The sequence below is a fragment of the Struthio camelus genome, chromosome 1 (assembly GCF_040807025.1).
Source record: "Struthio camelus isolate bStrCam1 chromosome 1, bStrCam1.hap1, whole genome shotgun sequence".
NCBI lineage: Eukaryota > Metazoa > Chordata > Aves > Struthioniformes > Struthionidae > Struthio > Struthio camelus.
Genome location: NC_090942.1, coordinates 38,439,773 through 38,459,269, shown reverse-complemented (window position 1 = coordinate 38,459,269; position 19,497 = coordinate 38,439,773). Strand labels below are relative to the sequence as shown.

Below are 19,497 nucleotides of genomic sequence, written 5' to 3'. Positions count from 1 at the left end.
CAGTCAGCTGGAGCACTGTCAAAGAAGTGGCTTTCCACTACGCAGCCAGTGGATTGGGCACGACGGAGAACTAGTCAGCTCTGCAGAGCAGAGCTGGGGGAGGAATGGACTGAGAAATAAATCGTGAAGGCGCTTCCCCCTTCCCATATAGCCCCAAGTTAATACTATCATCTCCCCCTGCACATGTGCCTCTGCAGCCAGGAGAGCTCGGGCTGCCAGGCTGCAGCGACCTGCTTGCACGGACCACAGAGAGAGAGAGGCTGGTTCAGCCCCATCCTCCCTTTCTTTGTTGAGCACAGTGAGCCTCAGCCCCTGCCTTCGGCGTGGGGGGAAGCAGCCCCACACCGCCCCATCTCTGCTGGGAGGGCTGCCTCTGAGCGGCCACAATGCAGCACGCCCACCCGTGGCACAGAAACTCTCTTCCCACCATTAGGTCTGTTTTCTTCTTTTTTAGATCCAAGAAAGGAAAAAAGCAGGGAGGACTCCTCCAGTGGCCGGCTGGCTGGCTTCCTTTCCTCTTCACATGGTGCCAGAGGGCTCTCCCCAACAAATGCTTTTTGTGGGCCTGGGCCACATGAACCACTTGCAACTCCTCCAAGGGCCGCAGCCAGGAAGGAAGCCTATGGGCCGCAGTGGAGCTGTGGGCCACTGGCTCTGGAGACAGATCAGTTTGGGGAGCTGCCCTGAAATATCCCCTAGGGAGCATCCACAGACTGGCACCACAGAGGGGACACTACAGCTGGATGGAGTAAATTGGCCTTCATAGAGATAGCTGAGACGTGACCTAGCAGGGACCCACACAAACCAGCTACATGCCATGGTGGATGATGGCTGACCAGATGTATACGCAAAGTGCTGTGCAATGGAAAGAAAGAAGCTTTTAGAGAGCTGCACTTTTGCATGACATATCTGTGTATGTTGCTATTTAACATTGACACTTTTGATATTAAAAATAAAACAGGCAACTCTTCACTGGCTTTCCAAGGTAAGGTAGAAAAGTTAGAACTGCACACCAGAAAGAGTGGCCTTATGTTTACAAACATGTTTACAGCTCTCCGCTGAAGTACCAAACTGCATGGAACAGGGACTAGCGTAGCTGTTGCTATTATTTTATAGCACAGTACTCCGAGGCCCAACGAAAATGAAGACCTTACTGTTTTAGCACTGCTTACACCTACAAGAAACAGCCAGTGCCCCTAACACCCTCACAGTCTCAATGGACGAGGCAAAAACGTGGAGATGAAACAAGCTGGGATGGGAACAGGACATAGTTCTGCAGACTTTTGATCGATACTGTTTTTAGTTTAACCAAACTGTATGTTCAGCTTCCTATATCCTGCACTATTATCAAAAGCATTTTTAAAGTTGTGCCCAGAGAATCCTACTTATATGGCCATGTGAAAAGGATTACTTAGAAGAAATGCACTTTTTAAAGAAATGATTTACAAAATAAACCTGAAAAGGCACAAAAAGTGATATGGCTCGATTAAAGATGATGGGAAAAGGAAATTAAAAACTAGAGTTGTGCCCTTCTCTTTTGGCCTTCTTATTGAATTTCTTTAAGCGCTTTTCTACAGAAGTCTGCAGCTGTTTTGCTCACCCCTCCTTTTTTCCTTTTTCTTTTTTTTGTCTACTGTCAGCTCCAGATCACTAACTGAGACTTTTTTGCTGGTAGGACAAGGCTAACCTGTCTTCCCAGCTAGGAAAGTCATTTTCTCTTAATGCTCTCTGTTTTTCTGCCTGCAAAGAGTTTTTCTGCCTACAGGAAGTATATCGGAGTTTTCTAACAACACTCCTCGAAGCATCTAACAGAAGTGGTGAAGCAAGGATTTGTTTCACGTGACAAAGGCATAGAAGTTTTTGAAGCATTTTTTTTCTGAGTGCCATGTAGCCCAGCAGACTAGGCATAAATGTCTTTCTGCAGCAGCTGTGACGTTTCAGCCTGCCTCGCCTTTGAGTAAAGGAGTAGGAGTGCATCACCAGCTCTCTCACCACCACCAACCTCACATCACCACAGAGCATTTCTTTCTCTGCCTGCTACCAGAGTGTCTCAATACACACTGATTCAAACTCAGGCTTTGTGAGAGAATGACGTACTAAAGTTCCCTATGAGGAACTGAGAAGTCCACCTGAAATTCATGTTCCCACAACAAACTCCACGCAAGGTCTTGCTACAAATGAGTCTTAAAGACTACGAAAATTGAAAAAGAAGCCCTTCTTCTGGCTGTATACTCTGCAATAGGCAGAGCCAGTCCTGCCTGCGCCACACTGATTTAGAAATTAATACAGGCTATGTACAGAGCCGTCATCAATCTATACACTTGACTCCTGTTCAGTTTGCTATGTTGATGGCACGTCTTATCTCATGCACTAGTGACATCATTATTTTGCAAGCCTCTGGGGAAAGTTCACAGCTCCAGTCTTTTTCATGGTTTGTCAATGATTTTTAAGAGCTGATATAACAGCAGCTAAACTTCACTTGACAAAGCAGTAGACAGACACATACAGAAAATAAATGGGAATAATCCAGGGAGTTAGCTTCCAAGTATTTCAGTGCATGTTTTCCCAATAAATTAGCCTAGAATTTGCATTTTAAGTTGCATATATGACTCTTTTCCTTAATGTTATGCCATCTTTTTCCCGTGGCTTCTTAAAAGACTGTTAAATACTCCAAAAGACAGTGACAGGCCTTGTCTAATTCTTGTAAATAGACTTGTATGAATCATTCTGAGATCCACAGATCTCAGGTCTGTGGATTTGTAATAGATCCGCAGCACTATTATTCCAACTACAAGTAATTGGATGAAATGAGCAATACCCCTTCTCAAATTTCTGCCAAACTGTTGAATTGATAGACTATCCTGTGAGAGTATCCATCACTGAACTGACTTTAATTAGTCCCCAAAGTGGTTATTGATCAACCACCAAGTATTCACTGAAAAGAGAGAGCAAGGTCGTAATTTTGCAGACGGTGAACTGTCAACATGACAGATATGCTGCACTTCTCTGTAGTGAACAGGCATTGTTTATACATACCAGCCCCTTTCTAAAATTGAATAGTGAGTTTACCTCCTACTAATTTAGCAAGTTTATTACTGCAGCTCCAATGATATAAAATATAGATTTCTGACAGATAACTAAATGAGGCTATAAGCAGTTGGAAAAGATTATGCTACCTAAATTATATACCCTCCCACTTGCAGTCCACATTTAGGACTGTGCACATAACTGCTCACATTGCATGCAGAAGACTCAGCATCATTCATAAGAGCTCAACAAGTAGGCTAAGGGCAGAATACAGCACACACATCACAGGGAAGGCCACACTAGAGATGGCCTTAGAAAATTATTTTATTTAAACCCACAGTAGTTATCTGGGCATATCCATCAACCAGACAGCAATTAGCGCTGCCCTTTGTGGAGGAAAAGAGAGGCAGCAATCCTGTAACAAGGCTTTGGTTTTCATTTTCAGAGCTGCAATACAAACTTCTGTTTCAGAGAACTTCTTAATGCAAAGCACTAAAATTGAATACTACACAGTTAAAATATACTGGAATTATCACACGCTGGCCACAGGAGCAAGCTTTATTTTTACAATAAAATTGAATAATTAATAGATTTCTCACAGTGTTTCTCAGGAAATAGGCATTTAATAGAACAGTAGTTCATCTCTGCTGCAATTATTATGTTTGAGTTTTTCCAGAATTGTCTCAGAATTGTAAGTAGTGATTTCTTACCAGAAAGTACAATTGCATGGGGTTCACTAAATCAGGCTAATTGGTGCTTTTCCCAAGAAATAAGTAAAATCTTATGCCAATTTCACTACCTCATTGGCTTCTAGCAGTTCAGTAGGCTCAACATTATATATTTTCATAAATCTCTTTACTTCCAAACCAGCCTCTGATGTGGTTCCAGGAATTGTCACTGATACATTATTACCAATGCAGAATTACTGATCTCACCATCTCTCAGATCTCTGATGTGCTGCAGTAAATTAGGCTAAACTTTTTTATAGACTATCCAGAGTCTGTGTTACTTCAGGAAAGAAAGTAGACAATTTGGCAGCAACTACTTTGAAAAATTAAACAGCCAAGACTTTTAATGAATTAGATACTGCCCTAGACTTATTTAATATTAAATTGTTTGCTTTGGACTGTTCTTACTTTTTCATTTTTCAGTATGATTTATACCGCTTAGATTTATATCGCTTGTGAAAAGTGTGATATCAGGCACCCTGTAGTTTGCAAAGTCAAGTGGCACCCTGTAGTTTGCAAAGTCAAGTGGGAGACATGAAAAAGTATTTTTATGACGCTTGAAAAATTCCTGCTCCTTGATATACACAATGTTTTTTCTCATGGTCAACTTCTGCAAAATGGAGGGGAGAAAAAAAAAAAAAAAAGACGTTCCAAATCCTTAACAGGCTAAGAGGTCTGTAATTTGTAGCATTCTTCAGTTGCCTTACATCGGCTTTGATGGCGGAAATTAAATTGCAGGTGTCTGCTGTCCTGCACGATAGGTGAAATGGCAGAGCATTCTGGAGAGGCAACCAGTAGTTACTCCTTTAGGCAACTTGAAGGCTCAGGGAATATTGTAAGGCTGCCTTATACTTAGAGGATGTTTTCAAGCTCCCCTAAAGTAAGGGCTAGAGACTTTGGATGAGATGCATTCAGGCAGGGAGGTGTACCTTTCAGGTGTCTACATGCCACTAAATATTGCAGCTTATCCACACTAGTGTTTTCACCTGCCGAACCCTTCACAGTCCTTTCTCACTCCTAAGCAGACCATTGGGCCGTAGGTCTGGAGCTCTGCCTGGTTAAGCAGTTGAAGAAGTCTACTCAGAGCAGACTGCATCTGTGATCAGCCGGTTCTTGTTCCACCGTTGCCTCTAGAAGTGGCTAGTCTATTTGTATTTCATTGTGAAGTAAAAATTAAAGCTTAAAATCACTTCATGATGAGTCTGGGAATAAGAGGAAATTTGCAAGGCTAGAGCTAAGAAGGAGAGCAAGAAAGATATAACCAGCTCTCAATCAGCAAATCCTCTATCGCATTATCTTCCCAAAAGCATCTTCATTCAGTGACTCCAGTCAGATGTGTAAAAAAATCCAGTTAGGTAAGTATAAGTGTATACTTCATGTATTAGAGCAGTTGTACCAGTCCAGACGTACCATCACCTTGGCCCTACAGCCTGTCTCCAAAAGCAGCTATGTAGTGGCACTCTTGGGGCTGCTCTGCTCAGTGCTCACTTCATCCCCCTTCCAGTTCCTTATTTTTAATCTTTACACTCTCACCTCCCCTGCTTTGCACTTTTCATTTATTGTCTCCCCCATAATCCTTTGATTATTCTCTGCTTTCTTTAGCCCCTCTCCTGAAGGAGGAATGGGCATTAGTCAGCTCTCCCTAAAAGGGAAAAACAGGAAGAGTAGATGTGGGACACCTGAGGAAATCCCTAATGGATCTCTCTTCCAAGTACTTGCCAGTTTTCCCATCAATCTCTGCAAATTTTGTGTGTCCAGAAAGTTCAGATGAAGCTGTCATATTCTAGTAAGGGTATCTTAGGAGGACAATCTGTTTAGCCATCCTCCTCACCACCCCAAATCTTTTTATCTTAAATAGAGTTGGAAAAAAGTGGTGAACAACTGACTTTTTAGCAAAAATATGCAGAATTAGTGATGCTGAAATGTTTCACTGAAGAGGTCTCTCAAGTCCCTTGCAAAAAAAAGTGTTTGTATTAAAATACTCTCTGATTTTTCTGCCTAAAAGGCCTATTTTTGAAATATCCATCTATTTGACTCTTCTAAATTAGAAACACTTACAAATGCTCCATTTTGATACCTATCATCTCATCCAATCTCATCTAACATGCAATGAGATTCCCAAAACTCTCAATTCACAAAAAACACCCACCCAGACCTCTGGCCATTTTTGGTTTTACCATTTTTGGGGGGGGGGGGGAAGGGGTGAAAATTGCCAGGAAATAACCTCCCCTCTGCAACTCCACACAAATAATCAGGCTTCCCTTCCCCCGTCCCTGCTCACTTAAAATGTATGCCTAGCTCTAGTTCCAACAGTTTATATCCTTATGTAAAACATGGGACTAATTACTAGTCTACATTGACTGAAAGAGTAATGGGGAGAGGAGTAAGAGATGAATGCGGCAGCTGGGATGCTGCAAACCTGAAAATACTGATTGGCTGGCACAAGCAGGGAGAAGCCATGCATAATTAAAAGTACTTGCCACTTATAATTTACTGAACTTGCAAAGATGCAGACTGAAGCTTAGCTATTCAATTATTTTTAGCATGATGTTTTGAATCATAATGTAAGAACCAGTACATAAAATACTGAGAACTGAAAACACAGAGTCTTAAAATCTTAAGTAGGAATTTCACTAACACGTAGAAAACATAAGAATATTTAACACAACGTGTGAGAAACCCTCCTCCTTGGAAAAAGGATGGAAAATGAAAAAAGCAAATTTCCCGTACAAAATTCTGAACAGATCATTTCAGCAAAATAAGCCTTCTTCGCTCGTAGGTTCTTAGAACATCTTCTGGAGCCTTGGTTCATCTGCTTGTTTTTATTTTTATATCAATCCTGTATACGATGCACAATTTTAATTAGGATGGCACAAGCCAAAGTCAGCACAAGCTAAGGTACTTCCCAGGGAACAAATGAAAATCCAGGGTAAAATCTCCTATTTTCATGATAATTTCTAGAAATTAACTTAGAGGCTTCAAATGTATCTAAAATCCAGTGAGGTTTCACATTTTAAGTTATACTACATGATAGTACCATTCCTTTAAAAAATAGAATGGAGTAGTAGTGAAAAACTTCTTAGGATGAGTATATCATTCACTGACCTGAAATTCAGTAGCTTTCTTTTGGACACAGGGACTTACCTCACAAGAGTAAGACTGAAATTAATTTCACCAGTCTTATTTTTTCCCATAAATCATGGGGCAAACAGAAAGATAATTTCTCTTATTTGTAAATGATTAAAATTGAGAAACAGACCTCCTGGAGATGAACCATGTAGATTTTAGCTTTGGCAAAGCCATTATTCTGTTCATTATTCTGTAAACATTAAATGTTGCACAGAATTACAAGACTAGGCACATGAGTTACCCATCGGTCTAGATATCTTTCCACCTCTATGTAGACAAGCATATATATTACACAGATATGCTGATGATCATTCTAAAGGTGCAAACAGTGCAGATGAGAAGAGATGCTAATTTGCACCATTCTGTCACTTTATTAAGCGTGGCATGCATCCAGCTAAATGCGGGCATGTACAGCTGACCAAATCCTTTTGCAACCAATGAAGAGCTGAAGAGTAGTGTTTATGGTGCAGTGAGTTTCATCTGAAGCAGATGCTTACATTTGGTCAGATGAAGAGTTCTGATCTCCACATAGCAGATCTCCAGGGATTATAACTGGAACTCAGATGGCAAGCTAAGATATTTATACCTACACTGCAGATGCCTAAAATTTAGGTGAAATGAATTCCATTCTTAGCGTATCATCCTGGGAAGCTATCCTACACCAGCAACTAAATTCAAATTGTGCACTCCGTACTTAATACATTTCAAAAAATCTTCCCATTTTACAACAATCCTAAATGTTTAAATGCTGAGAAAGGAGTTAGTGTACACCAGAAGCCGTAACATGGAAGTTAACATCTCAATAAACTTCTGGAGCCAGCAGTGCAAAGAGATAACACTAATGTGAAGAAAAAAGGTGAAAATACTAAAGGCCAGTCCTGCAAATTTTCACTGATGATTTAGCAAAGTATTTCAGCACATGCTTTAACATTTTCCTGTCCTGGGAGCACAGACACTAATCCTGTGCCTTGCCAGGCACCGGAGTTATGTAACTATTTAATTGGAACAAGATTGTATCTTCAGGGCTTAATCACCACTGAAGCCCCATTTCTGCAATGGCTCCTAAAGTGTCAGAGCCCCCTCAGCCGTGTGAATTGTCTGAGGCTGTCTCCACTGTGCAGAAGCTGATCCCAGCTCATTTCCCCGCTATTTAACTGACTGCAGGCCTGAACCAACAAGGTTTTGCAGTACCATGCTCTACAACACCAGTGGCTAGTTCAGAAAAAAAGCCCCAAAGACAAGCTCTGAAAAAAATATTTTAGGTAGGTTTTGGGAATCTGAATCCATATCCACATAGGGCAGGCAGGTCTAAACTTCTTTAGATCTGTGGAAGTTTTGTCACCTAAGTTGTTCTTGAATTCAAATGCTCTCCAACTCATCTACTGATGGTGCACAATTTTCCAGAGATCAAAAGAGAAACAGACAAGATGTGCAAAGACAATATTTGACTGAGCTCAGGCTGAGGACAGCTGCTCTCTGGTATTTGCCTAGACTTTTTCAGAATCACAGAACTGTTTTTTGATATAAATATTGTGTTTTTTTTCTGGTCCTCCAAATTTTGAAAAAAGATTATGGAAGGGAGCAGTCTAGAAACTACTGGGTAAGGTACTGGAAATTGCAGATGTCTGAAATCTTCAAGATAGAAAAGATAATTTAATCAGCAATGTAATCAGCAATTTAATCAACAGACTTTCGTAAGAGGTGAATGTCACCAGCCCCTCCTTATTCTATAGCTACCTTGAAAAAAAAAGTCTTGCTTTGTACTTTCTCAGAACATGCTGTTTGAGCCTCTCCTCAAAAAAGGATTTTGGGAAATGGATTTGAAGTAGACAAGACTCATCCCTGTAGTAACAAGCTATGTTAAGTTACAAAGAGAAAAAGAAGTTCAGACCTACTCTGTCTCTTAGAATTTCCAGTAAGCCACCAGCAGCTTGTCAGAATGCTCCAAGTGTTTTTTCTTGATCTCTCTGCACTGTTTGGAAAGCCTACACAATCCTCTCTTTTTGTTTTTTTTTCCTCATTATTTACTTATTCTAGTCAGTGACAGGTGAGTACACATATGTAACATTTAGACACTATCATACTGGACCTGCAAGAATCTATGATTTTTATTAAATACAGTCCACTAGTCCAACCATGCAGATGGCAGCATGGGTGAAAACAAGGAACAAAAGGGATGAGCTTTGCTCTGGTAAGCTAAGAGTAGGAGAAATGCCTTACTAATAGCCAAGGAAATTTTTGATAAACTGGCTTTGTCTACACTGGAGGAAAAACAAGTTGGAAAGTTAACAAGCAATCCTGAAAGCATTAGCATTTATGTTTTGAACAAATGAGTAGTCCTTTGAAATGAAATAATCTGGACTTGCATAAAGATGAAAATTAGTATCTCCATTGATGGCAACTTGCTAGATAAAAGGATGCTTAAAGCTTACAGGAAAGGTTTAATGTGGAGTTTGTATAAGAGAAGATAATAACTGTACTTACTGTGTAAAGCTCGTTAAGAACTTTCATCAAGTCCTCATGAAGCTGAAACGCAATCTCTTTGCTCTGTAATTAAAAAGGAATCATTAGAAACAAACATGCAAAAATCACAACATAAATTTGCTTCTGGATATTTGTGTTCATTGCTTGTTTGTACTAGACAGTGAATGCAACGAAGCTCACAAAGACACCATTCTGTCAGAATTATAGTGCATGAAAAATAATCATTCAGGGATGTAGAAGTAGACAGACAACAGCTAAATTGAGAACTTCTAAAGGGAAACCCAGAAGTAATTTAAGAGCGTGATTCCCCTGAAGCATCAGGAAATTAGGTGCCAACAGAAGGGCTGAAGTTTAGGATTAATCTTATAAATCTTTTTAATGGAAGAAATTCTTCACTGTTTTACAACTCCTATGACACATACATAAACTAAACCACTTGGAATGCGATATTCTAGAAGGATAACCTACCCAATTTTGTATCTAGAATAGTCTTTGTTTCTCAGCATATGCAGCTATCTAAATATTTATGCAAGAAATAATTGTGGCTCCTCTTTGAAACAGATAGCCAACTGCATAATATTCCACAGAGCGGGCTGCTGCTGGAACAGCTTTGTTTAGCTTTTCTGGACTGTGGCTGTACTTTCATTCTGACCCAGAAAAAAGAAATGGTTGGCAGTGGTTATTAAAGAAGGCAAGTATGTCAAAATAGGAGAATTTAATTGGCATCTCATTCAAATGTATTCCTTTGTTAGTTGCCCATAGCAGTTCAATCAGATGAAAATTGTGGCAACTGTGCACCAGTTGAAGGCATTTGCACCACATCCTTTGGAAAACAACTATAGAATAGAGCTAAGGGACCTCGCAAACAGCCTGGCTATATTTCTTTTTATCATCATAACATCTAACCATGCTGAAAATGTCTTTTTTGTGTTGTGTGTGTGATTAAATTGATAATTAGCCCAGCTCCTAAAAAACCCAACTTCATAATAGATAATGACCTTAACGGCGAGAAGTACTTTGTATTTGTACATAAGCCAAAGGAAAATCTTTTGGGGCAACCTGTCTCCAAAGCCGCTAACACATACTTGGCCAGTGCTAAAACACCTGCAGGAATAATGGTTTCTGAACGAGGAATTCCAGCACTCACATATGAGGAGGAATCACACAACACCTCCCAACCATTGTATATTCCAGGAGGATGAAAAACAGTAGCTGGAACAGATAAATTTGCATGCATGAGTTGCTCCTGTTCCTACTGTCCTCCACAAAATTCTGGGCAGTATTTTAAGGAACTTCCCATATCATTTATTAGCATTTACTTCAATCCTTAAGCGCAAGATGATTTTTAACTGACAAGAAACTAGAAATGTAAGCTAAAAAAAGACAGTGAGATTCTTTTATTCCCAAGGGCATCAACTTCGGTAGCTACAGCACAATAAGACAGATGCTCTGAAGCTGAGTGATACCCATCTACTACAAAATTTTCCCTATTGTCTATACTTCAAAGAAGTAGAGAACAAACAAAGCTTATTACTTCCATTTCTTTCAAATACCAGATTATCTTCATCTAATATTATGATAGTTACAGACGGAAATTCATATGCGTGACAGTGTATAGAGTGCTTGTAAAGAAACAGGATGGGAGAGGAATTGCAGAGTTGCAAGCTACTGTAGGAGAGCACAGTAAAAACTTCAACAAAAATTCTGAACTGCTTCTCATTGCTTTATACTGGCATCCTGCCTTTAAATGCTAGCGGTGGAGCTCTGATATAGCTTACACATCTCCTCAAAGAGCCAAGAAATGGAGACCACCTGTTTCCTCCTGGGTAGCTCTTCTGATAGTGCTAAACATGGGCACTCTATTTTTTAAATTACTTTTGCAAAAAAAAGAGACAAATTACACAAATAAGGTGGTAGACATTAAGATTAAAAGATGAAAATATGCATTCATGGAAAAAATGTAGAGATTAACTCCAACTGCAAGCAACATACCCCTTCCAAGTGGCAGTCATTACCATCTCAAAGTTGATAACAATTCAAGCCCTAAATACAGCAATGCTGAGCAGCATGCCTTAATCTGGCAGTGCAAAAACTTGTTTCAGGAGGGGAGACAGAAAGGTCTAGCCAAATTGTCTTTGTGTCTCTGCAAGTTCTGTTTTAAGCAAAGCACAAAGCAGTTCTTTGAAAGAAACACCTTCCCTTTCTGCTCTTCAGTTACACCTTAATGCAAATAGATACTGGATGAATTGAGGATTAGGGAAGAAAAATCACCCTTCTCTAGGACATTTCTCCTCTTTGCTCCTGTAGAGCTTTGTCCAGCACTGAAGCAGTCCAGCACTAGGGATTTAGTACTGGCTACCACACATACACACTCTTTTTCAGGCAGCACATTGATCAATGGTAAATTTGAAGGTGAAGGGTAGAAATAACAACAGAGGAAAGAGGGAGACGTTTCACTCAAAGGAAAGTAGATCCTAAAATAGGAAGTAAAAAGAGAGGGAGGGAGGTGACCAGCAAAAAAGAGTAGAAAGCAGGAAGACACAGACAAGCAATTCCATATGATCACAGACAAGTAATCCTTCCACCCATTCATAGGGGCACTCCAACCTGCAGAGAGAGGCTTGTAGGGGTGCCTGCAGTGATGTATAACGTGTCAGCTTCTGTCTTTTTCTGATAAAGGATTCTGTAGCAATTCTCTGATAACAATTAGTAAATTTGGTTAACCTTAGAGAGCGCTATAAAATGGATTTATTTTCAAGAACCAACACATTTCACATTAGCATTTAAGACCAAGAAATACTGACTCAAGCGGCAAGCAATACAGCTTTTAGTGTGTAATATATATCTTGTCTGAGCACCAGATAAGAAGTGCATTTATTTTCAGTGGTTAATGGCTCTCTCTCATTTCTCGTTTATGCTACTTATTCCCTGCTGCTGCAGCAGTTTTGCGTGCTTGAATGGTGTGCTCCTCTAGAAGCCTATCCTCAGGGTAGCCAAACAACAGTATATAAGACGCAGCACACATTCTCCTGGAGCTAAGTTAATAGCCAATCAGGCCATTAAAACCTTGGTAACAATCGTGGAGATGCTTCATTATTCACTGTATCCTATAGAAATGTATTGGTGCCTATTAACCAAAAGAACAAAGACCATAATAAAAATGCATTAGAGTATATGTAAACTCTTGCTAAAAATATGGTATTTGTTACTAATCTTGTTCAAAGCATTAAAGACAGTTTGAAGAGGCTGTCTCAATAAATGTAAAAGTTGCATATTTATTTCCCTAAGTTAATGGTAGATCACACTTGTGCAACAGACACCACTAAGTGTACCTAGTAACAGCTTTTCGGTATGTGCTCAACTTTCAACACATCAGCAGTCCAACTGATGTTATCAAGACTTATATTTATGGATTAACATCTGAGAAACTTTTATTCCACACCAGTAGCCCTTCACTGAAGTCTATAGGAAATGTTCCATCTATTTCAGTTAGAGCATAATTGGGCACCCAAACCTTACTGAATTGGTTTTCTACTGATATTTTAGAGTCAGTTAAGTTCTTCCTGGAACTCTTCACTGTCTGTATTTAGCACATGCAATGCTACTATCAGTTACATCATTTAGGGAAAATATTCTGTGACAATTTCTTTTAAATGAGTCGCTGTTGGTCCCTGGGGGAAGTCGTATGCAAGTTCTTTTTAAAAGAAGCTTTCGTGAGCTGCGGTGACACTAACGTAACTAACCCATAGTAAAACTTTGTACCAGATTTGCTAGTTTATAGCAACGAATAGTTTGCTATCTTTTTAAGCCTAATGGTTTAAGAAAATGATGCAAAAAATCCCTATATATTCCACAATCTTTATAACTTTAAAACAGATTTGGCAGGTAGTCATATTCACTGTTAATAGCCAGATTATGGAACTAAAATATTTATTGTGCTTGGCTTCTCCAGCATCTTTTACTGTAAACACTGGAAGATATGTTCATCTCGGTTCATTATGGTTTCTGTCCAAAGAAAATACATTTTTATAAATTATAAATATACAAATCTGCCTAAGGATTTTGTGGGTATGTGTTTATGCAGTTGATTATTAATGCTGGGGTAACCAGAATCACTGTATGAAACGTTCTGCATAGTACTCTTCCCTTCTGCTTGACATTTTTCCTTATTGCTTTATTCTTTAATTGTCCCCATGAGTCCATCTACCCCATCTGCCTGAAGAGACGTGCAAGAATGCAAGGTTTGAACTCTGCTACTTTACGTTTGCAATTTTACGTGCAGCATGAAGGCCAGGCACAAACAGCAATCTGTACTGCTTTTATATGACAGCAAATGAAAAGAAGAGGAGCTTAAGTGTCGATCCGGAAGTATGAAGCCTGACATAGTAGGATCAGACAAATGCCACAAAATCTCTGAACGAGATCCTATCTTTGTCCTCCATTTACTACATTTGAACAGTAGCTGGTTTCTGACCCCTGGAGAAAGAATGACAGAGCTCCCAGGTCTGCAAAAATAACGAATATCCAAATGTTAAATGTACTGGCCTAGACAGGAAAACCATATACAATCAAGTTCATGAATACAATACGTTTTGACCCATCAGAACATTTAAGTTTGAATGCATAACGGTCATTTCAACAAAATTTAATCCAAATTAAAGACACACATACATGAAAGGAAGAACCAGAACGGGAAAGAATATTTCATGGGTCAGGAAGAGTGCACAGTGAGACAAGTGCGAGGTACGAAGACCAACAGGCTAGGCTAGCCTCACTGCTAGGCTTCCACAGAGCCCAACGCTGGGTACTACACACATCTTTTCAGAGAGGAGTTGCTACAGATTCATGACTTTGTGCTCTGTCACACAAATACATGAGCAGGAGAGGGAACAAAGCAATACCTTACTGCTGAGCACAGCCAGCAAATGAGGAAACGGATCTTTTCATTATCACAAATCAAGCTGGAGCCAGTCTTGGGATGGCACAGAAAGAGTAGCCCTCTGGAATATGTTGGCCTCAACTCATGGAAGGTTTCATCTGAGGACCTCTCAGAGAGAGAGGAAGAAAGAGGGTGCAGAAAGAGACAAGAAGTTCGGAGCAACTTGGCTATTGTCTGCCTCCATCTCACCTATGAACAATGAGGCAACCCCATTCTCTGACGCTTTCCCTTTCTGCAAGAGGCAGCCGGGGAGTTCAGAGCAGGACCGTGAAGATCCAACACAGACAGCAAACAAGGACTTAGCGTAGTCATCCTCCAGGCCTGGAAGGGGATATGCCGCATCTCTGAAGATGCAGAAGCAGCTGCTGCAAGGCCCATGGAGAACTAAAGCAAGGGGTTAATAGTGACGCTTAACACTGTTACGTTAAGAAACTAATACATATGTAATTAATCAAATTATTGAACACGGAAAAGCTTGATTAGATAGTACTTGGAAAGTACTCAGATGTTAAGTGCTCCTATATGAAATGCTGTGAGTTCCAAATGGAGTACAGATATGTTGGATGGATGGATGGATGTTGTGTTCTTGACCACGGACTGCAGTAAGACATCAAGATTGCACCTGCCAGTGTTTACTTTTGAAATCTTGATACTATTACTGTTCTTATTATTGATAGTTATTACTTAAAAGAGAATACATATTCCACAGAACAGGATGACCAGAATGACTGCAAAGAACAATACTGTTTCAACACCAGTGTAGAAATATCTACAGAATATGGTTTGTGTTTTCCTTAATTTGAAACCTCTGAACAGTTAAAAAATCCCATATATTTTCGTAGTGATGAAACCCACTGAGATCAATTAAATATTCTCTAAAATAATTTTATTCCAGATCTAATCTTTTAAAAATCTAACCTAGAGAAAGTGACTAAAACTGGTTAAATATTCTATTTGATGTTTACAGTTCTCTAACAAATTATATGCAATGTTCTAGTGGAAATACAGTTTTGATGGAGGAGAATGTGGATGTTTCCTTTCTCATTTTAAATGCACCTTCTCTGTAGGCAGATTGTAGTATATAATACATGCACTTCTGCACCTAATCTCTTTTCATTCCCTGGCGGGTGTCCATTAAGCAGTTCTGAGATGGCCTGTGATGTACTTTCTGTTACACTGTTCATTCACAGCTGACAGAAATTATGGTTGAAGCTGCCCATTTGGACTAAACATAGATGCAGGGGGCTATGCTCTTCATTAATAAAGCAAGATAGCTTGCTAACAGCTTCACTGCCCACATAGGTCTTAGTTTTCTCTCTATCCAGCTAGCTCACCTCACTCCATACCACCCTTCCCTTCTAGCCAGAAGAGAAACTGGAGCTTCATCATCATTCAGGTATGATCAGCTCTGCACCTGGGAACTAACAGCAAGCAAGTCACCCCACCAGGTTAAAAACTGTGCATGCTGGAGCTCAGTGGAAATACCAACATTCTCCAGTGAATATTAACTTGTGACAGACTCAAGTCCTAAAAATAAGCACTCAGAATTAATACTGGTAAATGACCACGGCCACATTCATGCCACATACTTGTAAAGCTCATTTACACCACTTCAAGATGTTGCATGTCTTCCAGCCACCCTTCCCCTCACATTTTTGGGCCTTGCTCAGATCCCTTCACGCAGCCTTCGGTGAGCTCACTCTGTCTGTGCTCCAAGCTAACTCCAAGCTAGCTAACTAACAGTTGCTTGGTGTGACAGTATCACTCTGAGCATTAGCTAGCAAACCTCGCTGAAAGGTAGGATATGGCAGTTGGGGATCTGGGCTCCACTAATGTGAGCTTCAGGCTATGCACAGCAGTACTTCCTCAGTCTCCTTTCTCCTCTTTCCCTGTGGGAAATCCAAGTTAGGAATTAAAAAAAACAAAAAACAAAAAACAAAAGCTTTTCTTCAAGAAGCTCTGCTAGAATGAGAAAATTTGAAATGTTACATGTTCCTGGGCATCATACAGGGGAAAGAAGCAAGTCTGTCAGGAAGCTGTGACACTGTGGCTCCTATTAATGTGCTGACAAAATCATCCAGATTTTCCCCTTTCTAAGATGGAAGCTGCAGCAATCTCCACTAACTAATTATGAGTGAATAAAGAAGGGGACGTACTTGTCCATGGAAAACTTTATCCAGATATTTTTATATAGTGCATCCAGAGACAAGGGAAGCAAAGCAAGATTTCCAGTATAAACAATCTGAACTATGCTGAAAGAGGACAAGCTAGTTGCCTCTAGTCCAACAATGCATATGCAGTGTGGAAAAGGAGACTTCTGAGATACAACATAATCAGCTGAAAAACTAGTCAAATTCAATAATGAAAGATTTCTGCTGGTCCATGCAAGTCTGAAAAATCAACATATAGACCGTATTGGAGCAGGTTCAAATTGCTCTTCCCATTAGCTTTGCAACTTTTATGATAATCTTCCTTATTAGTAAGTTTAGGGGTTTGTGAACTACAGCTTTATGCATCACATATATATTATGTGAACAAATTATTACTGACTGAGGAACTATGAATTTAAATTCTATTACTATTAAAGGTTTTCATGCACAGTAATAGATTAGATTAATGTTTTTACTTCTTTTCTTCCAAGGACAGCCTCTGCACTCCCTAAACAATTCTTATCCCCACCCTTTGCTATCTATCCAGGACTGTGATCAGGTATATGTGAAATTAGTTCCTTATTTGGAAAGCACTGATCAGGTATCCTTGCAGGAAATGCCATCATTTAGTCAGAGACTTTATATTCTTTAACCTTTATACTTTTGGGGTTCTATTTTTGTAATAAATATGATGTTTGTCTATGAGCATTCCACTGTGACTGATGCCTCCCCACGTATATTCTATTTTTATTTCAGACCATTGTAACAGCAATTGCTGCAAACACATTACATAGATAGCAAACTAAGGCTCGCTTAAAGTTCTTGCTTAGCCAAAGGGACATTTACATGCATCTGTGTTATGAAACATATAAAAGATATGTACAAGAACAAACACATACAAGAGAGAATGCTTAAATGACCTAATAGAAGCAGCTATGTTACCAAAAATATATATGCATATCCAATATGGTGAAAGAAAGGAAATACTTTTAGGAGAATGACAGCATACGGCTACCATCTTCATGCCAACTCCTTACAAGGTACACCTTCACTTTGGCCTGAATCAGAGTTTCCTTACGACAGTTATAATCAAATACTGTTTTTACAAATAATTTATTAACACAACATTACTATTTTTGGGAGTCTTAGGTTAAAACTGTTTCCTTTCTGCATGGGTAGACAAATATTCTTTTGAGAGAACAGGATTTTTTCTTTGCCTCCTGAAAATTTGCCATTCAGTTCTTAAGGTCACCAGCATATTTGGCAGGTTCCCAAGCATTTCAGCACTAAGAGTTTGCTCTGTGAGAATGGTCATGAAGGATTTATAAGCATGCTAAAACAGATTTTATGCTACATGTTCAGAATCTTCCCTTCAAATGCTACCAGTTAAGACAGTTGGGTCTCCCTCATGCACATTACAGGCCCCACCGGAGGTCTGCAGGACAAGCATTACCTTCTTGAACATCCTGGTGGAGTCCTCGCTTATCTGCATGAAGCGCATGATCACATTGTTCAGGTAGATATCACTCAGCGTCGCATGGTCTTTGCTTTCCCTTCTCACTTGGTTCAGGAGTAAGTACCAGCAATTCACCGGCGACAAGAGATTCTGATCTTTCCTAAAGAGGAGATACAGAGAGATATGTGTATATGTATATTACATATATCAATGAAAAAGTTCCATAATTAACACAAACAGCCCCTGACATTTACACCCATAACTCATCATGTAAAAGCAAGAGCCCAATAGTTTACATTTAAATTACTGAACTACCAAGTTCTTAAAAAAAAAAAAGGCATTAGACAAATCTGTCAGTACAAATAGTGGAAGTCAAGTGAACAGTCTGCCAATACACACACCAGAAGTCAAGTCTCCTTGCTTATATGCAAGCAATCACAGTGAAATCAATGCTCTTACTCTTGTTAACAGGGTATGCTAGATTTGGACTTATTTCTGCTTCTGAACAGCCCATCTATCCACTCTTGGAATGACTCAGGTTAGGCAAGCTTCAGATGATGCTTTAAGACACATTTTTATAAATCCCATGAGGCACAGATACAAAAGAAGAGAAAAAAGACAAGAATTTAGATCACTGCAACCCAGCTGACACTATAAAAAACCTTGCCACAAAGCTTACAGTTGCTCACAGGTGGACTATACGTAAATATTCGAAATCTATAAAGGCCACTGCTGAAAGAGTAATACTAATTATTTTTTTGAAATTAGAAATAAAAAAGTGCCAGAAGCTCATTCCAAACCCTTCACAAGCAGAATTGTAGGTGTATTTGTCTATCAAAAAGCTGTTTCACTGTAGTGGTTTTTTATAACTGCTATAAAATTAAAAGGAAACGTCACAAGTATACATGTTTTGTGATCAGCATTCACAAATTCTACACTATACTGCCAGACTAAGATGGTTCAATTACAGGACAAAGAGGAGGCTGGACTTTTTCCACAGTGGTCCAGTTCTGCATTTTCTTTGTAGACTTTCCAGGTTGTAGGCCCATTCCAAGTGTTCAATATTGCAGCAAACTGAAATCACAGACAACTTATCATATCTTCTATACACAGTATAATAAAAATACATATAATTCGACAACTGTTTCACAGCAAAAACTTATTTATAAAATTTGTTTTATGATTTTATTGAAATTTGGAACTCAAGTTTTCCTTCAAACTATGCGGTCTAGAAACTTGCTGCTCTTTCTCGTTTCTTGTGCAGGTCATTCTCATATAGTCATAAGGATCATGCAAGCAGGAACAAAATAGCCAGAGGTGGCAATGAATTGAGGGAGAAACTTCAACCCTTGGTGTAAATTGCTTTAATAATTAACTATTCTCACTGTTTAAAATTTGCTCTTTAATTCCTCATCGGATTGTCTAGCTTTAGCTTTCACCCCCCACTATCAAAGCAACAAAGAATGATTAACAGACAAAAGCCTTTTCTTATTCTTTCAGAGATACGTTGGTTTGCGGTGAATTCAGAAGTGAGTTAATGAAACTTCCCCATTTTGTATGACAGGGCATATCTTAACAGAGTTA

General features: G+C 39.4%; 1 protein-coding gene across 3 annotated transcripts in view; it reads right to left on the bottom strand.

Moving 5' to 3' along the window:
- The window catches only part of SRGAP1 (SLIT-ROBO Rho GTPase activating protein 1), a 149,941-nt gene that overhangs the window by 54,435 nt on the left and 76,009 nt on the right, over positions 1–19,497 (bottom strand). For all 3 annotated transcript variants that reach the window (XM_068934452.1, XM_068934443.1, XM_068934463.1), the window contains 2 exons: positions 17,911–18,073; positions 9,369–9,431 (listed from right to left, as the gene is read on the bottom strand). In XM_068934452.1, the coding sequence (XP_068790553.1) occupies positions 9,369–9,431; positions 17,911–18,073 (226 nt within the window). The remainder of the gene's footprint in view (positions 1–9,368; positions 9,432–17,910; positions 18,074–19,497) is intronic.